The sequence below is a fragment of the Erythrolamprus reginae genome, chromosome 9, assembly GCF_031021105.1.
Source record: "Erythrolamprus reginae isolate rEryReg1 chromosome 9, rEryReg1.hap1, whole genome shotgun sequence".
Lineage (NCBI taxonomy): Eukaryota > Metazoa > Chordata > Lepidosauria > Squamata > Dipsadidae > Erythrolamprus > Erythrolamprus reginae.
The window spans coordinates 41,594,329-41,617,655 of record NC_091958.1 but is presented as its reverse complement, the minus strand read 5'-3'; the positions used below and the strand labels follow the sequence as shown (position 1 = coordinate 41,617,655).

Genomic DNA, 23,327 nt, shown 5'->3' with positions numbered 1-23,327 from the left:
CCTATGATCAATCCCTTGAAAGGACTAATATTAAAAACCTGTTCTATATTTGTATCAGCTTGAAGGCTATCACTGCTCTTCATCCCAGCCTTAAGAAACAAGAGGAAGAACTTGTCAAGGCCAGACCTCTATGCTATTCTGGAAGACATCATCCTACTGTTAAAGGTAGATTTTTCTACTATAATAAGACAAAATAATCTACTAGAAAATTATAGCTTAATTTGGATATCAACCTGAAACACACACACTTGAGGTTCTGCAGTAGGCATTTTAGGGGAAGGTTTGGTAGGGAAGGTTTGCCTATTTGCCGATGACTCTAAAGTGTGCAATAGGGTTGATATTCCTGGAGGCATCTGTAATATGGTAAATGATTTAGCTTTACTAGATAAATGGTCAAAGCAATGGAAACTGCAGTTTAATGTTTCCAAATGTAAAATAATGCACTTGGGGGAAAGGAATCCTCAATCTGAGTATTGTATTGGCAGTTCTGTGTTAGCAAATACTTCAAAAGAAAAGGATTTAGGGGTAGTGATTTCTGACAGTCTCAAAATGGGTGAACAGTGCAGTCAGGCGGTAGGGAAAGCAAGTAGGATGCTTGGCTGCATAGCTAGAGGTATAACAAGCAGGAAGAGGGAGATTATGATCCCGCTATATAGAATGCTGGTGAGACCACATTTGGAATACTGTGTTCAGTTCTGGAGACCTCACCTACAAAAAGATATTGACAAAATTGAACGGGTCCAAAGATGGGCTACAATAATGGTGGAAGGTCTTAAGCATAAAACGTATCAGGAAAGACTTAATGAACTCAATCTGTAGAGTCTGGAGGACAGAAGGAAAAGGGGGACATGATCGAAACATTTAAATATGTTAAAGGGTTAAATAAGGTCCAGGAGGGAAGTGTTTTTAATAGGAAAGTGAACACAAGAACAAGGGGACACAATCTGAAGTTAGTTGGGGGAAAGATCAAAAGCAACATGAGAAAATATTATTTTACTGAAAGAGTAGTAGATGCTTGGAACAAACTTCCAGCAGACGTGGTAGATAAATCCACAGTAACTGAATTTAAACATGCCTGGGATAAACATATATCCATCCTAAGATAAAATACAGAAAATAGTATAAGGGCAGACTAGATGGACCGTGAGGTCTTTTTCTGCCGTCAGACTTCTATGTTTCTATGAACTGTGGAGGGCAATTCACACTTTCGTAACAAAGTGTTCACTGTGCTATTCTATGAGTTGCTTGAATTAATTATAATATTTGGCCAAATGAAATAATGAGGTAAAATAATGAAAGAAAATTTTTTATACATTATCCAAAGAGTACTTCCACATTCTAAAAACTTTGAACAGCTTTGTGAATGCTAGATGATTTCTGTAGCTACCGTATTTTTCAGTGCATAAGATGCACCCTTTTCCTCCCTAAAATAGGCTGATAATTTGGGTGCCTCTTATACTCTGAATGTAGGTCTTTTTTCAGCCCTAACTAGCTGCTAATAATCTTCCCAGCTCTTACCTTGCAGGCTCTTTCATTGTTTCTCTCTGCAAAGAATGTTTTCCAGGCCCTAAATCTTTGCAGGTTTTTTTTTATTACTCTAACTTGCTCTGAGTAAGTTTCTTTCCAGCCCTAACCAGGTGCTAACGATGTTCCCAGCTTTTACTGGTTTGCAAGCTCTTTCATTGTTACTTTCTGCGAAGAATGTTTTCCAAACCATGTCTTTGATTTTTTTTTCATTCTCTATTTGCTCCAAATGTTTCTTTCCAGCCCTAACCAGGTGCTAACAATGTTCCCAGCTTTTACCAGCTTGCAAGCTCTTTCACTGCTACTCTCAGAATAATTTTTAAGCCCTTAACCAAGGGACAAAATAATGTGCTGAAACTGACCAGACTAAGGACGCTAGCCAGATGAATACCTGATAAGCAGATTCTTTTCCATATTTTCCTCTCCCCAAATTAAGGTGCATCTTATATTCCAGTGTGTCTTATACTCTGAAAAATACGGTATGTTTCTTGGTTAGAGTTTTGTAATGGACTCTTATTTTGTGAGATGCAAAGGTACAGCAGATTTTCTAGGATTTTGTGTATTGTTTTCTATTAAATGGGAAGTTGTGATGGCTCAGAGTTAAGACACACTGGGCTTCTTGACTGGAAAGGCATCAGCCCAGGTTCAAGATCCCAACATTTGGCTATTTCTCTTCTAGATAACTGAAACAGAGTTTTTTCTATTATTTCAAATTGATTTTAGTTTTTCTTTTTGATTTTAGCAACAGTTCATATCCTTGCAAGGGTGACAAAGTACAGCTATCAAGATGAAGCACACAGTAAGCCAAGAATTGGGACAACTTTTCCCTACCAGACCAGCAAATCACACATTCCAGGAGACACAACTAAACAAAACCTAGAAAGTTCTCCAGGTAATAATATTAGAAGCAAAGAAATGGACACTACGGGACATGCCACAATTCATAATCTTAGAAACACTAGTGGTTTCTTTGAAAAAGTGGCAAATACACCAATTCCTATCACTGGAGATGCCACAAAGAGTATTTTGCAAAGTATCACAGCTCATATCTCTGGAATTCCCAGGTTTACCAGTCCCCCAAATGCCAGAAGGAATACCCTAGTAACAAGTGATGTTACTAGAAATACCACAGATGACTTAACTGGAGACATCACAATTCGTGGCCTTGGAAGGACCAGCGGAGAAATATCTGGACGTCTCAGAACTGACATTCCCAGAACTACTATAACCGATATGCATAGCAGATCTAGCAGATGGATCCCTAAAAGTGTTACTCAAATATCCATGAGTGATTCAAGTGATGGAAGAGGAAATAGCCCGGAAAGCGCTATGCTTGACCTCTCTGAAAGTACTGCCAGATGGTCCACTGTTCAAAAGACCACAAGTGGATTCCATGGAAGTATAACAGATCATTATCCTAAGAGTTTTGCCAGTGAGATCCCAAATGACATTACCAAACTTGAAAATACTATCACGCATGTCCCTGGAAATAATAACAGCAAAATTCTTGCTAATGGCACAGATATCAATTATGGCAATTCCTCAACTTGCACTACATCACCTAACTATGGAGGTTCTACTAGTCGTATCCAGGTAAGTATCTCAGCTAACCTCTATGGAACTGATGTGACTCATATTCCTGGATATACCACTGAAAATGGCCCGATGGACAGTAGAACAGACTCTCTAGGAATTACTGTAGAAAACAATTCTAAGGATGACCAAGTTGCCATAACTCATAACCCTGCAGATGTTACTGTCAACCGACATACAGTTCACATTCTTGAAAGCAAGAATGAAAACGTATCTCATAGTGTGATGAAAAATATCCTTAAAAGTTCTGTATCTCCCAGCATCTCAGATTACACGTCCAGAAACATTCCTGCTGGAGGTGTTACTGACAATATTCCCAGTATTTTTACAGGAAACATAATTGGAAATACAGCTGGCAAAATCTTAGAAAGCCTCACAGCTCACTTTCCTAATGTAAGATCTAGCACCATCCCTAGAGATGTCGTGAGCAAATACTTTGAAGGTACCACAATTCACATTCCTAGTGATGCTGCAACTAGCATCCTTACAAACAACATAACTCACAATCTTAGAGGTACCACAGGCAATATCCTTAAAAATGAAGACACAACAGGTGGTGTCACTGACAATTTTCTTACAGCTATAAGAAATCCTATCCTAGGAGATGCCTTAAGAAACACAAGTAATGCTTCTGCAAGTACTCCAAGAAATAAGCCTAGAAGACTCACAACTCACAAACTTGGAGATGTCAATAGCAGGTTCCCGAAGGGTATTGTAACTAACATCCCAGAAGATGCCACCATCAAAATGTCTAGTGAGGTTACAGCCAACATAGATGGAGCTGTCACCAGCAGTCTTCCTAGAGATGTAACTTTCATTCTTGGAACTCATAGTAACTGGACTGATTCTAAAGTATTTATTAATATTTCTCAAAATGCTGTGGGCAACGTCCCTAATGATGAGCTACCACATATCACTAAAGGTGCCACAGACTTTACAATCCACACACAGGGCAATATTGATGCAATAGGCAACAATCCCAGCGATGCAGCAGATAGCATTCCTAGAGGTACTGCTACAAATATCCTTGGTAGTGTCATAAACAATGTTCCCGAAGATACCTCAGTTCATAGTAGTGATGGAGTTACTAGTAAATTTCCCAGTAGTATCACGTTTCAGATGGTAAGAGGTGCCACAGCCAACATTTTTAACAGTACCACAGCTTCAGTACTTAGAAGTACAACAGAAAGTGAATATATTCCCAGCTTGGAGAATTCTACATATAATATACTTCACAGGGTAACTGGCAACCTTTCTGGTGAGACCACAAGCAATGTTAAGGGAGGTGGTACAATCCCTAAAACTGATGATGCAACAGGAAGCAAACCTAAAAACTCCATCACTCACAGCCCTGGAAATGGAGCCCTTAATTACATCTCTGGAGGAATCACAACTCCTTTCTCCAAAGGTATCACTGGAAATACATTTAAAAGCCCCACAACTAAAATGGCAATGGGATATAATCATACAGCAGCCAACACACACAAAGGCACAATGGGCCATGTTTCTGGAGGTGCAATTATTCACATTCCTGAAGGCACTACTGCAAGTATCCCTGGAACAAACACAAATCTGGGAAGTGCCATTAGCAACAATGGAGGTTCTGTCATTTACACATCCAGAGATGCTGCTGCCACAATTAGTGCTGTTAGTGGTGGCCGCCATATTTCCAGTGACCTCTATATATCTGAAGGCACCATTCCTGAAGGTTCCACAATCCACATTCCTAGCAGCGTCCCTGATAATAACACTGAAAATAAAACTACTCACTCCCTGGATGGTTTCTCAAGCAATATTACTCTAGGTATTCCTGACCATATTGTGGGTAATGACTACATAGGCACTTTACTTACCACCCCTAGAGGTATTATAGGTGATGTTCTTCAAAATACCAACTCTGGGTTTTTTCCTAGCATTGCTTCTGATCATGATAGATACAAAGATGCCACACCTTCAACAGATGTTATAACTCCCATTCTTGGAGGTGTTTCTGCAAAAATCCAGGGTCATTTTACAAGCAATCGTGCTGGAGATGTAACTAGCAAAATTCGTCTAAATGATACAACAAGCATCTTGAGTGATGCTACAGTTTCTATTCTTATGGGTAGTACCAGACATAGCCTTGGAGACAAAGCAACACATGTTCATGATGGTTCTGAAGGTACCAGCCATAAAGATGACACTGAAAATATCTCTTGGAAGATCACACCAACAATTTCTGGAAGCACCAGAAGTGCCATTTCTACTGTTTTTGGAGGTGAGCCGACTCATCTCCCAGGAAAGGGCCATGAAGATGGTGCTCCTGGAGGCCTAAACCATGATAGTTCTGGAGATGTGACAACCAGCATTGTTGTTGATGCTACAACACACAATCCTACTTCTGTTCCTGACAAAGGCAACAGCTGGGCAAATAACATTGTGCCCGTGTCATTCTACTGTGTTCTCAGTTGGATTTATGTCATGGTTTCATTATAGTTTTTTTTTAATCCAAATGCAAATGAAATAAACTTTTTCACCATATCCATAAAATATACTTAACCTGGTTAATTGAAAACCTAGCAGCTATATTTGCACAAACTAATTTGTTTTTGGTCCAGAGTATTGGATGCAATGTATTTTTCAATAATCCAGTAATGGCTCAGTGAAAACTAAGAAAATGGGTTCCTGCAGTAAACAGACTAAGCATGTCCTGGAAACACTTCCAAAATATGAAGACAAATATAGTGAATTCCCATTTAACAACTAATCTGCTCTTTTCAGACTAACATCAAATTTGAAAAAGAGACACATAAACCTCAGAAGAATGGAAGGTTGAGTCAACCTTGAGCCTAGTGAGATTTGAACTGCCAAACTGCTGGCAATCGGTAGTGAAGGGAAACTGCCCTTCCCCAGTGGGCTGACCTCTAGAAAGGCACAGGATGCCATAATTGCCACATCAAAATGAAGCAACGGAGAATATTTTCTCTGTGAGACGACCTCGATTGAATCAAGATCGCTCCTTTTATTGTATTTCACTTTTCCTGACATGTGGTACAGAATAACCAATCCGCGAACGCCACATACATTAAGCCATCCCCCAACTACCATTCAGTCATGCACTGTATAAGGCAACCTCCCCGTGACTTCCCTATAGATAATTAATGGAAGCTCCATTCATTGCCTTTTCCTGGATTGTGTTTACTAGTGATTAGCAAAGGAATGAGAGTTAGGCATTTATTTCCTTATATGGAAGTTAGCTATATGTTATGTTCATGCTGTATATCAAGTTAATTATTTTCCACGTGGTCATGGATTCTGCAGCTTTCTTACTCAGCCTGGACTTTGCTGCCTTTCCATAGAGGAAGAATAAGGTTTATACAGCACCCATTAGGCTAAAACATCACCCTTCAGCAATATTCTATCCCAATGTTCAGTGCCTAAGAACCTATGATTACAACACGGCAGTCCTTCTGAGGCCAGTAAAATGAAGACCCAGATTGTTGGGGGCAATATGCTGACTCTGAAAACTGCTGAAAGGGCTGTAAAGCACTGCACAGCGTTATAGAAGTCTAAGCGCTATTGCTCAGGTCATTTATTCACACATGGCCTTCAGGACCTTTTGTATAGATTGCAGGAACTATTCCTCCCAGGTGATTTCCTTCCAAGAAATGCCCATATCTCACCATCACTCCGCGGACTGCATTGGCTACCGATCAGTTTCCGGGCACAATTCAAAGTGTTGGTTATGACCTATAAAGCCCTACATGGCATAGGACCAGACTATCTCCGACACCGCCTTTTGCCGCACAAATCCCAGCGACCGTTGAAGTCCCACAGAGTTGGTCTCTTTAGGGTCCTGTCGACCAAACAATGTCGGCTGGTGGGACCTAGGGTAACAGCGTTCTCTGTGGGGGCCCCGGCCCTCTGGAATCAGCTCCCCCCGGAGATTCGCAGTGCCCCCACCCTCCTCGTCTTCTAAGAGTTTAATAAGTCATCTTTGCCGCCAGGCTTGGAGCTTTTAGATCTTCCCCCTGACCAATGTTTTCAGTATGATTGTTGAATGATTGGTTTGATAGGTTTTCTTTTAATTGAATTTAATGGTTGTTTTTTAAAGTATTATTAATTGGATTCATATTGTTCTGTTTTTTTGTACATGCTGTGAGCTGCCCCAAGTCCTCGGAGAGGGGCAGCAAACAAATTCAATTAAATAAATAAATAAATTTCTGCCTTCATCCAGGGATTCTAGTTCAAGTATTTCCAGAGATGTTTGTAGCCATGCTTGCAGCCCTGTTCTGCACGTAATAGAACCACACTCTCTGCAATCTGCTAAAGATGCTTGAAGCCATCCACCCTATCCAAATCGCTCTCTCCTCACTCTTTACACCAGGGGTCTCCAAACATTTTACACAGAGGGCCAGACTATTAAAAAAAACATATGAGCAAATCCCTATGCACACTGCACATACCTTATCTTAAAGTAAAAAACAAAATGGGAATGTACTATTTAGAGAGGGGAAGAAGTCTGAAATTCATATATGTTTATGTTTTGTTTTTAATTTTCTTTTGTTAACATCTGATTGGCTATACAAGGTTTTCTTGGCTTATGGAAAAATGTATAAAGAAAGAAGGAAGCACTTTGGCATAATGGTTAATAAATTAGAAAATAATTGGTGTTGAAGGAACATTAAGTAGGGAATTTAATTTAAAAAATGAATGTAACTGGATGACAAAATTAGAAAAAAAACTTTTGCAACTTTTTTGATGATTGATATTAGTTACTAACAAAATACCGCATTTTATTCATGGAAAATTAGATGGTACACTGTATTGTTTGAATGTATGTTAAGAGAAAAATAAAAAAAATCCCCCCCCCAAAAAGTCCTTCCTTCCTCTGTCTCTCCATTTCTCCTTCCTCCCTTCCTTCTTTCCCTCCTTCCTTCCTCTCCACTTCTCTTTCCCTCCCTCTTTCCCTTTTCTTTCTTTCTTGCTCTTTTCCCTGTGCTCCTGTCAATCACCGGCAGGCCGGATAAATGGCCTCAGCGGCCGCATGCGGCCCACAGGCCGTAGTTTGGGGACCGCTGCTTTACACCATGCTTGTTTTGGATACTTTAGAGCAGGGATGTCAAACTCAAGGCCCATGGGCCAGATTCGGCCTACAAGGTGCTTAAGTCTGACCCATGGGGCCAGCCTGGAAATATTAAAGGACTGGCCCACTGTGCCTCTGCTGGCCAAATTGGACCATGGAGGGAGATACAGGTGCCCCCCTTGGCCCGATTTTGGCCTCCATAGCCCCCTACAGCACTGTTGGCCAAAAACAGGGGATGGGGGATGGCACAGATGATTCCCATAGTTCTTTGCTGACCAAAATTCTATGGCCTCCTGCAACACTCTGCTAGCTAAAAACAGGCTGCCTGAAGGTCCCCCATGAGGCCCCACTTTTGGCTGACAGAGTGCTGCAGAAGGCATGGGGCTTCAATGGGACCTCCATGCAACCCATTTTTGGCCAGCAAAGTGGTGCAGGAGGCATCCAGCCCATCTCCATCTTGCTGCCCTTCCCCCCCTGCTGGCTGTGCAGAGAACTACAATACTGATCTGGCCCTTGAGGAAATCCAGTTTGACATGCCTCCTTTAGAGTATTGGTGTTTGAAATTCCAGATGCCCCCAAGAGCTGTTTCAAACCATTTCTGAGTACCTGAATGCTGAAAGTACCTGGAAGGTTCAGATCTTTCCCCTTCGAGGTAGTACTAGAGTCCTGTCGGGAGCACTGAACTGCTTCTCAGTGGAAAGGATTGGCCAGGGACTTCCCCATTGCCTGGAGAACCCCCAGGTGGGGGCTCCTTTCATATCCCCTTAAGCTGCCCACCAAAGCAGGACTTGTCTACCTACCCTCGGTCATCTGCTTTCAAACTGCAGGAGTCGGAGAGAGCGATGGGAGCTCATGTTGTCCTACAGCAGCAACCAGGTTTCAGAGGCCAGCCTGCCAATTATCACACCAGGATCCAAAACACACCAGCCACCACACTCCTTCTCTTCAAGGTTATTTGCAGGTGTTTCAAGACATTTTGACATCTTCTTTAAACGTTTCACGATCTACCTCCTTCAGGTGTTTCAAGGATTCTTGAAGCCCTTTTTTCCAGAAGTGGTTCAGGTGCTTCAGATGATGAGAACTGAAGGAGGCATCAAGAGCAACCCGGGCAGATTCCACAACCTAGATGGCAACATGGCCCAAAGCTCAAGTGGAGAAAACTGAGCAGCAAGTGGAGTGGGGGAAGCGCTGGGGGTCAGAGATCTCTGCCAAATGGAGGAGGACATATGGTGCAAGACCTCGATTACCTTGATGCCAAGCTGAAAGGCTAGGAGAGCTGCGAAGTGGCATGAGCCAGGGGACAAAGCACCACAAGAGCACAGTGAGCAGCGAGTCCATTGTGAGACTGGCCAATCACTGTACACCCCCAATGGCCTGAGTGGCCCTACCCCCCAGGGTCTGGCTGGTTCCTTGGGTGTTGGCGTCCCTACCTCCGCAACCAGAACCAATTCAGAATGAAGTCTGTCCCTCCCAAGTCAGCAATGGACACAGAAGGTGCAACCTGGTTAGAACACTCTATCTTTATTCAAAGATCCAAGACAAGATTGTCTCCCAACCGTGCCCACCCCCACCCCCCCTTGAGGAAAGAAGGGCCTGCAGCCCCAGTGGGAGTGTTGAGCACATGGCTCTCACTTCTCCTCTTGCTGCTCCATGCTCGCAATGCTTAAATGGGGCTCCATCTGCGATTATCCACAAAGGAACGGGAGCCTGGCAGCTCAAGCCTCTCGTCACATTCCAGGCGCTCTGTGGCGGAGGGAAAGAAGGCGGATTAAGGACGCTGCCTACCTGAAATGCAATGGCGGGTCTCCCCGGTCTCCTCCCGCATAATACTGAAAAAAAATCCAAATGGAGAGAACTCCTGAATAAATGTGGAAGAAAATAATATTGTTAGGGATTTAACCATCAAATTATTTTTAAAAAATTGTATGTGGATGGAAATACTTTACCGAAGCTGGGAAAAGCGGGCAATTTAATTTCCTCACAAGGCGTTGTGCTGAGTTTCGGCATCTCCATTCTTGATAGCATTTGAAACAGCGCTAGGATCTGATTTTTTTATCTCAGGGACTTGTGCAAGGTGATTACCATCTCTTTTTCCAACTAGAACACAGGGGGGGAAAACGATACAATGTCAAACTATTTTAGGAGTCATAGAACAGTGATAGACCAGGAAGGGATCTTGGAGGTCTTCTAGTCCAACCCCCTGCTTAAGCGGAAGACCCTGTACTATTCCAGACAAATGGCTATCCAGCCTCTTCTTGAAAGCCTCCAGTGACCAGTGATGGACACCCACAACTTGTGAAGGCAAGCTGCTCTACTGGTTATATTTGTCCACCTTGTCAGAAAATTTCTCCTTGATTCTTTCTAGGTTTCTTTTTAAAGATCTTTCACCCATAACTTCTACCTGCCCTCTAGTTCTTTGGAGAATATGGCCATCGCCACTTCTCAGTGACAGCTCCTTCTATCATGTCACCCCAGCCCTTCTCTTTACTAGAGAGGCTTAGTTCCCACAGCCATTCATCTTTATCAAATCTGATTAACAACAGCTCTTCAGAATTTAAGAGAAAATACCATAGCTATGTTTGAAGCTTCCACTGCCTATGCTTCAGGTCTCAATGAACAACATCCATTTGCCCAAAGCCTGTCAGTGGGTGTATTGTCTAAAGTTCTGTAATGCCATTCTCCATTAACTTTGCCTGTTGGAAACCGGCTGTGAAGCAGGCAAAAGGCAGCTGTGGGATTGCAGGGCCCTGCCAGGATCCTGAATCACAGGACTGTTTGCAAGGACCAGCCATAAAGTGACTTTATTTATTTATTGGATTTGTATGCCGCCCCTCTCCGCAGACTCGGACTTTTTCAAGGCTGTTGTAACTTTGGATAATTGCTAAAGGTGGCAGTCGTTAAGCAAGGCATTTCTTCAGAAGGAAAAATGTTTCACAAACTTACATAGTGTGCTTTCATATGCAATTCCATGCTGAGTTAGTAAATCTGACAATTTCTTCAGCTCATTAGAAAGTCGCTTATATTCCTAGGGGGGAAAAAGAGAGTTACTTCACATTGATTTTACCACAAAAACAGAATAGATTTATGCAAAGTCCAAGAGATACGAAACAGCAAAGTAGAGAAGCCGTGAATTCAAAGATATTGTCTGCCGTTTTTTCAAAGAAGATTATCTTTAATTCAGCCATCACTAACAAGACCATTTTGGGTCTTTGGATCATTTTCATTGATGTCCTGCATGAATTAATTGGACAGCCCAAAATAACTGCATCTGAAGCAGCAATGAAACCCCACCAACCACTAGGGAGTGTTTGAAGAGACCCTCTACCTGGCTGCACTTTTCCACAGAGTCAAACTCCAAATGTCTAAGTTGAGTCTCCGTCTCTTTTTTGCCTCTTGTTGATTTTAAAAGGGAGCCTTCTTCAAATAGCTCTCTCAACCTTTTCTTGTAACCCTGAAAACAAAAATAATAGTTACTTTAATTTTTCATTTTGAAAGGCTCGGATTAAGACACAGAAGACATTTTTGGCTGATGAGTGAAATGAAGCAGGGCTGGTCAGATGGAGACGATTATCTAGAAATCCCAGGTTTATAAACTAGATTGTTAAAGGTTTTTTTTTAAAGAAAAGAATATTCTGGAAAAAACAGGGTGGATAAAAAAAATTAGTAGTACTGTATAGCATAAAATACACATACCTGTTCTGTGATTAATTCATCATAAAGCAGCTGCTCAACTTCATCCCACTTTCTCTGAAGAGCTTCAGGCAAGGTTGGATAGACTGTAGAGAAGAAATGATCTTACTTTGAGTTCTCTCTGGACTCCACTTCCTCAAAGATTAAGTTCATAGTGGCAGAGGATTCCAATGCAAGCACTTTTACCATTCCTTTCCTCCCTTGCTGGCCGAGGGAACATATGTGTTGGGTAGAAGAGGAATGCTATGATCGCTCAAGTAGACAAGTTGTCTACTTGAGCGATCATAAGATTCCTCTTATGTAGGCTGGCAGGTGGAGGCTGTGAACGCCCCAACACTAGAGACATTCAAAAAGAGATTGGACTGCCATCTGTCTGTGCAGGGGGTTGGACTAGATGACCTGCATGGTCCCTTCCAACTCTAATAATAAAGAATAAATAAATAAGTTGTAACAATTCTTCATGTGTTAATATATTCATCTGGCATGACACATTTTGGTATCCTTGATTATTTTAAGGTACAAAATAAAACACAATCTGAAAGCTTTACCTTTAGCAGAATAACTGAGTTCAGCTTTATCAATACAGAAATGAAAAGTGTAGGTCAGTTCCTCCAAACAGACTTCTAAATCTCATAGTTTAATCTTTCTAGTGGTTAATACAGCCATCTTAGCAGCAGTGAACACGCCTAATTCTTTGATTTATAACTTTACCAATCTCCAAACCCTCAGACCCCACCCGAAGAAAATCACCATGGCCACAGGGAGTACAAATGAGTTCTCTTTTCCTCACAAGCATTCCAACAATCAGAGGATGGGGGGGGGGGGTGTTCGTTCATGGATGCTGATTTATCAGAGTCAGTTTTGCCTAGTGGCTAAGGCAGCAGGCCAGGAGGCAGTGAGTTGTAGTCCTATCTGAGGGAAGAAAGCTGGCTGGCTGACCTTGGGTCACTCACACTCTCTCTTGTTGGGTAGAAAATAGAAGGGAAGATTATTTAGCATAAAACCTATCAGGAAAGACTTCATGAACTCAATCTGTATAGTCTGGAGGACAGAAGGGAAAGGGGGGACATGATCGAAACATTTAAATATTTGAAAGGGTTAAATACGGTTCAGGAGGGAAGTGTTTTAATTGGAAAGTGAACACGTGAACAAGGGGGCACAATCTGAGGTTAGTTGGGGGAAAGATCAGAAGCAACGTGAGGAAATATTATTTGATTTAAAGAGTAGTAGATGCTTGGAACAAAATTCCAGCAGACATGGTTGGTAAATCCACAGGAACTGAATTTAAACATGCCTGGGATAAACATATATCCATTGTAAGATAAAATACAGGAAATAGTATAAGGGCAGACTAGATGGACCAGGAGGTCTTTTTCTGCCATCAATCTTCTATGTTTCTATTATGAGCACTCAGAAAAAAATCATTAATAGTCATAGATTGTGGAAGAAATTCCTGCCAATAAACAGGAAATAATGTTTTGAGTCAATTTAATTCTAAAGCTTAAAAGTGTCCTTGAAAAGGAGGGGAAAACCCCCAAGAGCAACTCATTTTAATGAGCAAAAGATGGTTACAGCCATAAAAATGTTTCCCAAAATCCTCCCACTGGAAGCTCTGCAAGAGGCCTGGAGGAGGAGGAGGAGGAGACCGCCACTCTTGTGACCATTTTAAAGTCTCCTCTGATTTCAGCCCAGCAATGCAGCCAGTTAGGGAATGTCACCAGTGACTTAAAGGGACAAAGATGCCGCAAACTCTGGCTTATCATGTCAAAGGGACTGCTACTGACAGATTTTTAGTTTAGCTATTAGAAAAACAATAGTCCCTAATTGTCTTTTATTTAGGATAACCAGACAGAAGCCTTCCTCGCAAAGCCTGGTTCCAGACCCTTGAAATGGGCTTTGACCAAGATAAATCAGTCTTACGACAATTCCCACCTCTTCTTGCTGAGAAGGGGCAACTCTAGGTGCCAACGAAGTCTACAGAGTTGCAAGTGTTACTGGGTTAGTTGCCATCAACTTAGCAAGGCCAATGGACTTGTTGCTTGTCATATCAAAAAGCAAGGCTGATTTACAGAAACCCTTAGTTCTTAGGATGATGACATAGTAAGAAATGTTTGGGAACAAAAAACAGTTTGATATAATGGACGTATTGAGCATATACAATATCAAGATTGAAGTATAAATTGCATTGTTACAGTTTCTGCTTTTAATCCAAAGAAGAAATTATTTTCTCACCTAAAAGAGAATGTGGGTGACAAACAAGTGGAGTTTCAAATGTAAGAGAATAAATGCAAGTGCTTGGTTCAGATACTTGAGCCAATTTATTGGTTTTTCCACATATAAAAATTACCTGTAAAGCAGAAGTTTGAGAATTTATAAACAAAATTCATAACTAATCTCTCTAAATCAGGCCAGTAAAGAGATCTAATTAATATAATCTGCTCTATGAACATACAATATTTGACAAATAAAGGAAAGTTGTAAACTATTCAGTGATGAATAACGTATTTACATACTAAATAAAACATTCCTAACTAGATTATCAAAATAATGTTTATTGAAATAGGAAGTGAAATTTTGAACTAGGAGCAAACACACTCAGAATCTAGTCAATCTAGTCAAGCTCATTGGGTAACTCTTGGCCAGTCCTGCATTCTTAGCTCACCCTACCTTCCACAGGAGTATTATTGCAGGAAAAATGGCAGTTGGTGACATTAATATGCATCTTAAACTGCTTATAAAAAGGCAGGATACAAATCAATCAATCAATCAATCATTTAGAATGTAAATATATGTTGGCTTATTAGGTCAAATTCTTTACCTTTGTTTCTCTATTTTTTGTTTCACAAGAATCCCCTTCTCTCATCCACATACCAACAAAAGTGTTGTTTTCAATTTCCCATTCATGCCAGATTCTAAGAAATAAAAGAGAAAACAATTGTGTTTGGTGTTTATGCTGGTCAAAATAGAATAGCATATAATTCCTTATTGACCATGTATTGATTGGATACACAAGGAATTTGTCTTTGGTGCATATGCTCTCAATGTACATAAAAAGACAAGATACATTAATTAAGAATCATAAGGCACACCATATTTTGTATAGGTCTGGGTACAAATAAGCAATCAAACCATACTAGGAAATAATCAATATAAATAGTAAGGATACAAACAACAAAGTTACAGTCATGCAGTCATAAGTGGGAGGAGATGGGTGTCCGGAACAATGAGATTAATAGTAATAGCAATGCAGACCGTGAATAGTTTAACAGTGTTGAGGGAATTGTTTGTTTAAGAGTGATGGTGTTCAGAAAAAAACCTGTTCTTGTGTCTAGTTGTTTTGGTGTGCAATGCCCTATAGTATTGTTCTGAGAATAGGAGTTGAAACAATCTGAGTCTAGGATAAGAAGGGTCTGTAAATATTTTCACATTTCATTGTATCATCATCAAACTGGGGATTTTTAACCTCAGATCATCCCCTTCAGCAGACAAGCACCAAGAAAAGAAAGGCAGCTGTGGAGCCAGGTTCCCTTACCCGAGAATCCCGCTGTAGGCATTCCATCGGAAAGTTTGCTCGTGTTGGGTGACGTTATGAAACGGGCAGAATTCGTATTTGTACCTAAAATTTCAAAACACGCCAGAGGTTCAACTCCAGTTTTTAGAAGGCGGGGAGATTTTTCAAACGCACCTCTACGGCTAACTAAGCAACTTACGTAGATTCCACGTAACTGAAGCATTTGCCCGCCAGGCGGAAAAGATGTTCAGGTCCTGGGGGGGGGGGGGAAAGGACAGAGAGGGGGGGTTTAAAGCTGATGAGGGATCCTGCCAAAGGGTAGTTGGGAGCAGAGGTGGACTGCTGAAGAGAAAGGGTGATGCGTGCTTGCCTCCAGGGCTCTGAGGGCTAGTGGAGTCCAGTGCAATGATGCTACTGCACCAAGGCAGGGAACACAATCACATGCGTTCTGCCCAGGTGCAGTAGCATCATTGCGCTGGATTCCACTAATCCTCAGAGCCCCGGGGGCAACCACGCGACACCCTCAGCAGCCCCCCTCTGGTTGGGAGGCTCCTCCGCCCTTCGGGGCTCACCTGAGATGGAGGAGGGCGCCGCCTTGGGCTGCAGACGGTTGGAAGGAGGCAGGAAGGGGTTGTTCAGCCTTCTCGGATGGGGGGGACAGAAAGAGAAGCCGTCAGGAGGGCGCAGCGCCGGGCCCAGTCGCCGCCAAAGCCGCCCACGCCCGCCGCTCGCCTCACCCGAAGCTGTTGGGCTCCTCCACCACCTTCATCTTCCCGGCAGCCGCGAGTCCTGGAAGGGGAAAGAAGAGAGAAAGAGTCGGGCAGCCAAAGCAGAGGCCCCAGCAGCGCCTCGGGTGAAGGACGGGCATCTCCTCACCTGCCGACAGCAGCGGCAGCCACCACAGCAGCCGCCTCCTCTCCCCAGCGAGATCCCAGGCCGCCATCTTCGCTTCTCCGGAAGCGGAGGGGCGCAGCAAGGCGTGTTCTGCCGTAGACGCTCCCTGCGATTGGCCAACGCTGGGCGGAACCATCGGCTCGACCCGGAAGCGGAAGACTCGGGGATGGGCCGCGGGCGGCGGCGGCGACGGGGACGAGCGGGTGGCGAGCGCTGCCTGGAGACCTTCGCGGAGGCGCCGGGCGATGAGGGCGCGGTGGGCGGGCTGGAGGATGGCGGAGAGGCGTCGAGGGCCGCGGGCGGAGCGGAGCGACTCCCGTTCCCGCTGGCCATGTGGGACCTGGGCCAGTGTGACCCGCGGCGGTGCACCGGGCGACGACTGGCGCGGAAGGGGCTGGTGCGGACGCTCCGCCTGGGGCAGCGCTTCGGGGGCCTGGTGCTCAGCCCCGCCGCCACCCGCTTCCTCTCGCCCGCCGACAGGTGAGCCCCACCTGCCGCCGCCCCGCCTTCCACTCGCTGGGCTTGAAGCGGGCCTGCGCTGCCTTATCTCCTCTGCCTTTTTAAAAAAAATGCAGATTGTATGTCAGGATGTCCAGCAAACCTGCAAATCAGGGAATTCGTGAAAAAAATTGAATAAATCCGGGGGGTGGGGACCAAACTATAAAAATGTTTAAAAGTCAGGAAAAAATCATGTTTTTTTAAAAAGTATCGCCCTGCCTGGCAGAGTCAAGCAAAAAGGAGCATAACTGTGGCCACAACTTGCTTCCTCAGCTTCCGATATTTCTCCACAGCTTAGCCCTCACCTACTATGCCTTAACTAGATCGCAAGTTATAGGAAAATGTCAGGGAATTTAAAAAATGCTGGACACCTGGATGCGGACAGTGTTGATTCTAGGTATCACTCCTATTCATCCAAATTACAATAACCATATTAGTCACCTTCCTCACATTTGTCAAACTTAGGTGATCCTCATAATATTTAAACAGCTCAAAAAAGCCTTAATATCTGTAAAGCTCTACTCTTTCTATTATTTTTGCTTATTCTATTAACATATATGTTCTAATATTTCCTCTCTCTAATTTTATTTCTGCCTCTCATCTTGCATCAAGCTCCCTTACTGTTTAAAAGGCAATTCTTTCTATCCATCATCTCTTCTCTTTAATGCTTCAATTTTTATCCATTTTTTTTACTCTCCTCCCACATTCCTCCTCTTTATCTTTGCCATTCTCTTCAATCTAAGCATTTCTCCTGGTAAAAACTTATGCTGGCAATTTAAAAACATTAAGTAAAAGTCTCAATCTGTTTCAAGAAGAGTTCAAAATTATAAGTTTCCAATCATTAATAGATAGCACATTCCTCTCAGATTTCTATGCTGCCTTTTTCCCCAACAGATGTTAATTTCAGTCAAAAGCTATTTATTTCAAAGCAAAGTCATTTATATAGACGGGCCAATTCCAATTTTTCCATATTCTAATAATCGAAATATTTTCCAAACTCTTTCAATATGTTCTATGATTTTGGTCTTTTATTCTAAAGAGTTTCTTTTATAAAATGTCTCTCTCATTTCCACTTCTGGTAAATGTAAGATATTCATTCCCTCTGTAAATTCACTTTTCCTTTCATCAGTAGATGGTGCTCTTGATTTACTTTTCATCATGGATCTAGAAGTGCTTATTTTTGCAGTTTAAACTGATCCTTTTGGACTTTCTTATCATGGAGGTTCCCCCCCCCCCCCTTGGGGTTAATTTTTTAAGTAAAAGAAAAATCATCTCCCTGAGAAACGATCATTGTTCTTTCTTTTTGCTCCTACACTTTCTTAGGTGCTTCAATTGTCCCCAGCTTCCTGGCAGCCATGTTGACTGCCGCTGCTCATCTTCGGATGAGGGGGATTTTCCAAGTCAGGGAGAAGAGATGCGGCTCTCCTCAACCTGAAAGGCACCCCACTTTACATCACCACCCCTACAGGGCGGCTATGGCTTCTTCCAATAGGGAGAGTTCAGGGAGGGGCCGCAGAAGTTGTGGTCCTCACTTCCGACATCAACAAAAGTACAGTCGGAAGTCTCTCCAATCTGCTTTTTGTGAGTGGCATCATCTGACTGTCCCAGATTCCTGAAAACTTACTGAATTGCTTACGCGCACACACGTACACACATATGTGTGAACAGAATCCAAACATTTGTGTTACTAATTTTAAAATATTGGAATTTGTAAATGTAATGTTGCTTTCATGGTATGATGGTAACTTCTCAACCCCTTTTCTTATTCTGGTAGCCTGCAAAATTAGTCTTATTTCCTGGCAAGGCAGCAAAACAGAAATATCCCATATTAAAACAGCAGGTGTATTTTCAGGGAAGTTGTGACTCAGAATGGAGTTGCGGTGATTGACTGCTCTTGGGCAAAGCTGGACCAAACGCCATTTAGCAAGATGAAGGGGAGTCATCTGCGGCTGTTACCCTGCTTGATAGCTGCAAATCCAGTGAATTATGGACGGCCATACAAACTTACTTGTGTGGAAGCTTTTGCAGCCACCCTCTGCATTGTAGGTGAGTTGCAATAAGTATGTTTGGATTCCTTATTTTACAGATTAGAAGAATATTTTATATACACATATTTGTCTGTATCAGATTGTCATATTAATGGAAAAAAGTTGCTCTACCAAACATTTCTTTTTATTGCATTGGTTTATTACTGATCCCATCCCATTAATAAATACAAAGTAGATATAAATACAATAAAATGCCATGATATATAGACCACCAAAGCACAATTCTTGACCTGTGGATAAGAAAAAATGTCAAATTCAAAAGCTTCATATATTAGATTCTTTTAGTAGCCTTGACTGAGTAGTATATTTCAATAATACAATATGCAAATTACCTTTGCTGAATTTATTTTCCTTATTTTAGGACACACTGATCTAGCCACAGTTCTTTTGCAAAAATTTAAATGGGGAAAAGTGTTTCTTGATCTGAACAAAGATCTCCTGGAGAAATATGCAGCATGTAGCTGTGAAGAGGAAGTGTTAAAGGTCGAGAATGAATTTATGAACCAGGCCCAAGAAAAAGATGAAAGAGGTAGGACATCCCACGGTGGGTTTCCCCCCCCCTTGCTGCTGAGAGGGAAAAAAAGATGGAACTGGATTGGCGAATCAGTGATGCTTTTACCAAAATTTTAAAATAAATATTTGGGTTAAGATAAAGGGAGGAAGAAATCACTTAATCATGGGGGGGATAAATCATCCACATTAATTGCATGTAATATGTTCAAAATGACAATCTGAACCTAGTCATTTGTGCCCCAAATAAGAACTCTTGATATATTCAGTTATTTATTTTTTTAATTTTAATTATGATTATTTATTCTGGCTAACATTCCAATAAATTTTGATTTCATGAGAAAAAGTGAGGAATCTTTTATCTATAATCCATGAGAAGTAATAACAATGAACAAACTGAGGATTTCTGAGTGATATCAAGCAGCCATAATAAATGTCATTAGTGCTGTGTAACTATTCCCAAATACAGGAAGGAGCCCTCCCCCTGATGATGATTTATCCCTAACTTGTTCTTTCAAGTCAGTGGCACATTCATCACCCCCGAATCTCTCTAGTTGCTGGGTAGCTTTGTCTCTTTCCTTCCTTCCATCTGGGAACAGCGTTAGAGACTTTTTAAAAAATGGGATAATTTGAACTTAGTCATCTGTGCCTCAAATTAAGAACTCTGTACTGATATATTCAATGGTTTATTTTATTTATTTCGCTGTCCACAGTATTCTCAGCTGTTTTCTCCAACACTAACGTTCAAAGTTTCCACAGCTCTTTCTATCCTGCTTTAAAGTCCATCTTGACCTGTCCCACTCACTCCAGCAGATGACACCTGCTATACCTGGCAGGGTGCAAGAGAAGAGCCCCTTTCTGCTGTGGCCCCACCCTTTGGAATGTTCCCTCACCTGACGCGAGATCTGCCCCTGCATTTCCAAGGAGCCTTAAAATCTGGCTCTGCAGCTCAATTGGTTGCTTGCCCTCTTACAGCAGGTCTTCTGTCAGCTCCTGCAGGCTCCCAACTTGATCATGACTACGAAAGCTGTAGTGAAGCGGCTCGTGGAAGCCCTGGGAGGACGTTTTCGGCTTTCGGGTGGGGGGGGGGGGGCTCCTAGGTGGGGGCGAGAAGAGGGCATTTCACTCTCCCTAGGCTCTAGGGAAGCCTCTGGCAGCTGGGGAGGGCAAAAAACAGGCCTACTTATACTTCCAATGTTATTTGGGTATCCTTCCATTACAGGAGCAGCCTATCAACCCAATGATGCAGCCCAGTGAGATTGGGGGGACGGGGGACGGGACAGAACTGAATTAGGATAATTTCAGTTATGTTCTGTGGGCCTATAATGTGATCCATCTTATTTAAAGATACATAGTTAATTGCTCTTTAATCTTCAGTCCAATTTACTTGTCTCTCACATCAGTTCATTGCAATATATTACAATTAGTGCCAACAAAATCTCTTCTCTTTTTAAAACTTGTTACATAGTTGGGTTCATCAACTGCAGGTTTCCAGCTGTGTCTTAAAGGCCATTTGGACCCTGCCCTCCCCCCCCATCCCCAGCAAAGCTAATGCAGAGAAATTCAGATTCCTTCCTGAAAATTAGTTGCCAAATTCTCCCTCTGCCAGAGGAGCTGGTGGTTTATCATTTGTTTGAGATTTGTGGATTTAATGTGGAATTTAAATTAATAGTTATTCCCTTACTTCTCTGATAGATCCATGGATGGGGACTTTCATTTTAACAGTCTTTTATATCCCCCCCCCCCCCAGATCCTTTTGATGTTGACTCAGGACAGGAATTTTTAATACTCAATGGGCCTTGCAGAACCACAGAGTAAGTTTTCTTAAAGGATTCCTTTAAGAGTTTCTAGAGATTATTTGTTATAGAGTAACCCTGATCTCCATTTGTTAGAGCAACTGCTGTAGACGAGAGCAGCTCCTCTGAGGAGGCCCCTGAGGACAGTGGCAGCAGCAGCAGTGATGAGGATACAGACACAGCCTGTTCCGGAGCCAGTAGGTCAGCTGCATGGAGGCAGGAGAAGGGCATTCTCAAAGAGGAGACGTTTCACTGAATTTAGCAACAAGCTTTAGGATACAAGTTGGACAACGTTCTTCCGGTCTGAAATACTTCCTTCAGCCCGTGGGTCTTGCCCATCAACTGAGCTGTGTGATGAACTTCATTAATAAACTGCTCGCCAAATAGATTTTACTAATGCAACCTACCATATCCTGGTCTTATTTATTTTTTTTACTTAGCATCTCAGTTAATTATTATTCCAAGAATTGTTTTGAGATGATGGAAGAAAAAACGAAAGCAACTTCCTCATATCTGACATCACTACTTCTTGGTTCTTTGTTCTTTCAGTTCTTAATATGTTGTGGATGGATAGTTGATAATAAATGCTCTATACCAAAAATTACAGTGGAAACTGGCTTCTCGTTGTTTTTGAAGGGTCTGGATCTGGGAAATTGCAGACCTATCATCTTAACACCAATACCTGGGAAAATCCTGGAAAAGAGCTTCAATGAATTTATGAGCATTTAGAAATGAACAAAGTGATTGCTGGAAGCCAACATGGATTTGTTAAAAATAAATCAAGTCGAACAAAACTCGTTCTTGTGACTAAATTAGTGAATCAGAAAAATCATGAGAATATACTTGGACTTCAATGAGGCATTTGACAAAACAGACGATAGCCTCTTTTTTTTTTTAAGATAGAACAATGTGGAATAGATTGTATGACTACCAGATTGATCCAGAGTTGGATGACCAATCACATTCACTGTGTAGTCCTCAATGAAGTTACATCTACATGGAGGAGAGCGTGTAGTAGAGTTCAGTCTTCGGCATAGTGCTCTTCAACATCTTCATAAATGAGGAGATAAAATTAAAATGGCTCGTATGATGTGTTGCCGCTGCTGGGGGAGGAGGTGGTGTTTTTATATTCTTGTAAACCACCTTGAATCGCCATGTGCAAATAGGCGGCAATATAAATAATCAATCAATCAATAATAGAGAACTTATCAGACTTTTAGATGGCACCAAACTGGGGGAATTGAAGATAGACGCAAGATTCAAAAGGATCTTGACAGACTTGAGCACTGGGATCTAGCCAATAGATGCAGTTCAGTGATGAAAAAAGTAAGAAGGAAAAACCAAACCCAAAGATATGGACTGGGAGGCATCTGGCTCAATGGTAGAAATTGTGATAAGAGGAGGAATCCTGGTGAATGACAGCTTAAAGATGAGTCAGCAGTGCTGCTCTAGGCTGATTCAGCAAAGGGATAACATCCCCATCTTGAACTATAAAGTAGAACTATCATCCATGTGACATTTCTGCTTTATATTGATGAGACCTCACTTGGAATCCAGTTCTGGTGAGCACAATTCAAAAAAGATGCTGAGGCCCTGGAGGTAGTGGTACATTATCAAGGTACATTTAACCCAATGAAGTGAAGGCTCAAGGGAGGCACGGTGGCACTCTTCCAATACTTGGAGGCTACCATATCAAAGAGGACATCAAGTTATTCTCCACGGCACCTGACTGCAGGAGAAGCAGTTGGGTGGCTGATCGGAGTAAGATTCAACCTGGAAATGAGGAATTTCCTGACAGTAAGAACAGATCAGTAAGAACTGGAGCAGCTTGCATCCTAGTTGAAGGTGCTCCATTGCTGGAGGTTTTCAAGAAAAGATTGGACAATCGTTTGTCTCGGATGGTATAGGGCAGGAGTAGGCAAGGTTGGCTCTTCTGTGACGTGGACTTCAACTCCCAGAATTTCTGAGCTAGCATAATTGGCTCAGGAATTCTGGGAGCTGAAGTCCACAAGTCAGAAGAGCCAACTTTGCCTAGCCCTGGCCTAGATGACCCCCAAGATTCCTTCTGGCTCTAGGATTCTGAGTCAAGCCAGAGTGAAAGCCCTTTGAGAGTCAGGGCGCAGTTACCCGAGGGATTGTCCAACGAGGTCCGGGAAGACTTTAGCAACGTCACAGGGCCCAGGAAGCACAACAATGGC

At 42.3% G+C, this 23,327-nt stretch overlaps 3 protein-coding genes across 6 annotated transcripts in view; 1 reads left to right on the top strand and 2 right to left on the bottom strand.

The window, feature by feature from the left end:
- GNPTG (N-acetylglucosamine-1-phosphate transferase subunit gamma) overlaps window positions 1-16,428 on the bottom strand; it is a 124,047-nt gene extending 107,619 nt beyond the window's left edge. The window contains exons 1-12 of one of the 4 annotated variants that reach the window (XR_011559842.1): window positions 16,260-16,428; window positions 16,121-16,172; window positions 15,956-16,023; window positions 15,583-15,637; window positions 15,405-15,488; window positions 14,691-14,784; window positions 14,105-14,219; window positions 11,876-11,958; window positions 11,508-11,633; window positions 11,126-11,207; window positions 10,129-10,279; window positions 9,697-10,040 (exon numbers count right to left, since the gene is read on the bottom strand). Coding sequence is in view for 3 of the 4 variants with exons in the window: in XM_070760973.1 (XP_070617074.1) it covers window positions 10,161-10,279; window positions 11,126-11,207; window positions 11,508-11,633; window positions 11,876-11,958; window positions 14,105-14,219; window positions 14,691-14,784; window positions 15,405-15,488; window positions 15,583-15,637; window positions 15,956-16,023; window positions 16,121-16,172; window positions 16,260-16,413 (1,032 nt within the window). In the remaining variant the exon portion in view is untranslated. Of the gene's footprint in view, window positions 1-9,687; window positions 10,041-10,128; window positions 10,280-11,125; window positions 11,208-11,507; window positions 11,634-11,875; window positions 11,959-14,104; window positions 14,220-14,690; window positions 14,785-15,404; window positions 15,489-15,582; window positions 15,638-15,955; window positions 16,024-16,120; window positions 16,173-16,259 lie in introns of those variants that run through there. The other 3 variants (XM_070760973.1, XM_070760972.1, XM_070760974.1) reach the window with 3 other exon arrangements.
- The window catches only part of MSLN (mesothelin), a 191,477-nt gene extending 174,436 nt beyond the window's left edge, over window positions 1-17,041 (bottom strand). Inside the window, exon 1 of the mRNA XM_070760968.1 lies at window positions 17,038-17,041. The gene's annotated coding sequence lies outside the window, so the exon portion shown is untranslated. The remainder of the gene's footprint in view (window positions 1-17,037) is intronic.
- TSR3 (TSR3 ribosome maturation factor) lies at window positions 15,961-21,531 on the top strand. Its single transcript, XM_070760228.1, has 5 exons — window positions 15,961-16,757; window positions 18,628-18,821; window positions 19,185-19,352; window positions 21,084-21,147; window positions 21,226-21,531. The coding sequence occupies exons 1-5, from the start codon at window positions 15,961-15,963 to the stop codon at window positions 21,383-21,385; spliced, it is 1,383 nt and encodes a 460-aa protein (XP_070616329.1). The 3' UTR covers window positions 21,386-21,531.
- The last annotated feature ends 1,796 nt before the right edge of the window (window positions 21,532-23,327 follow it).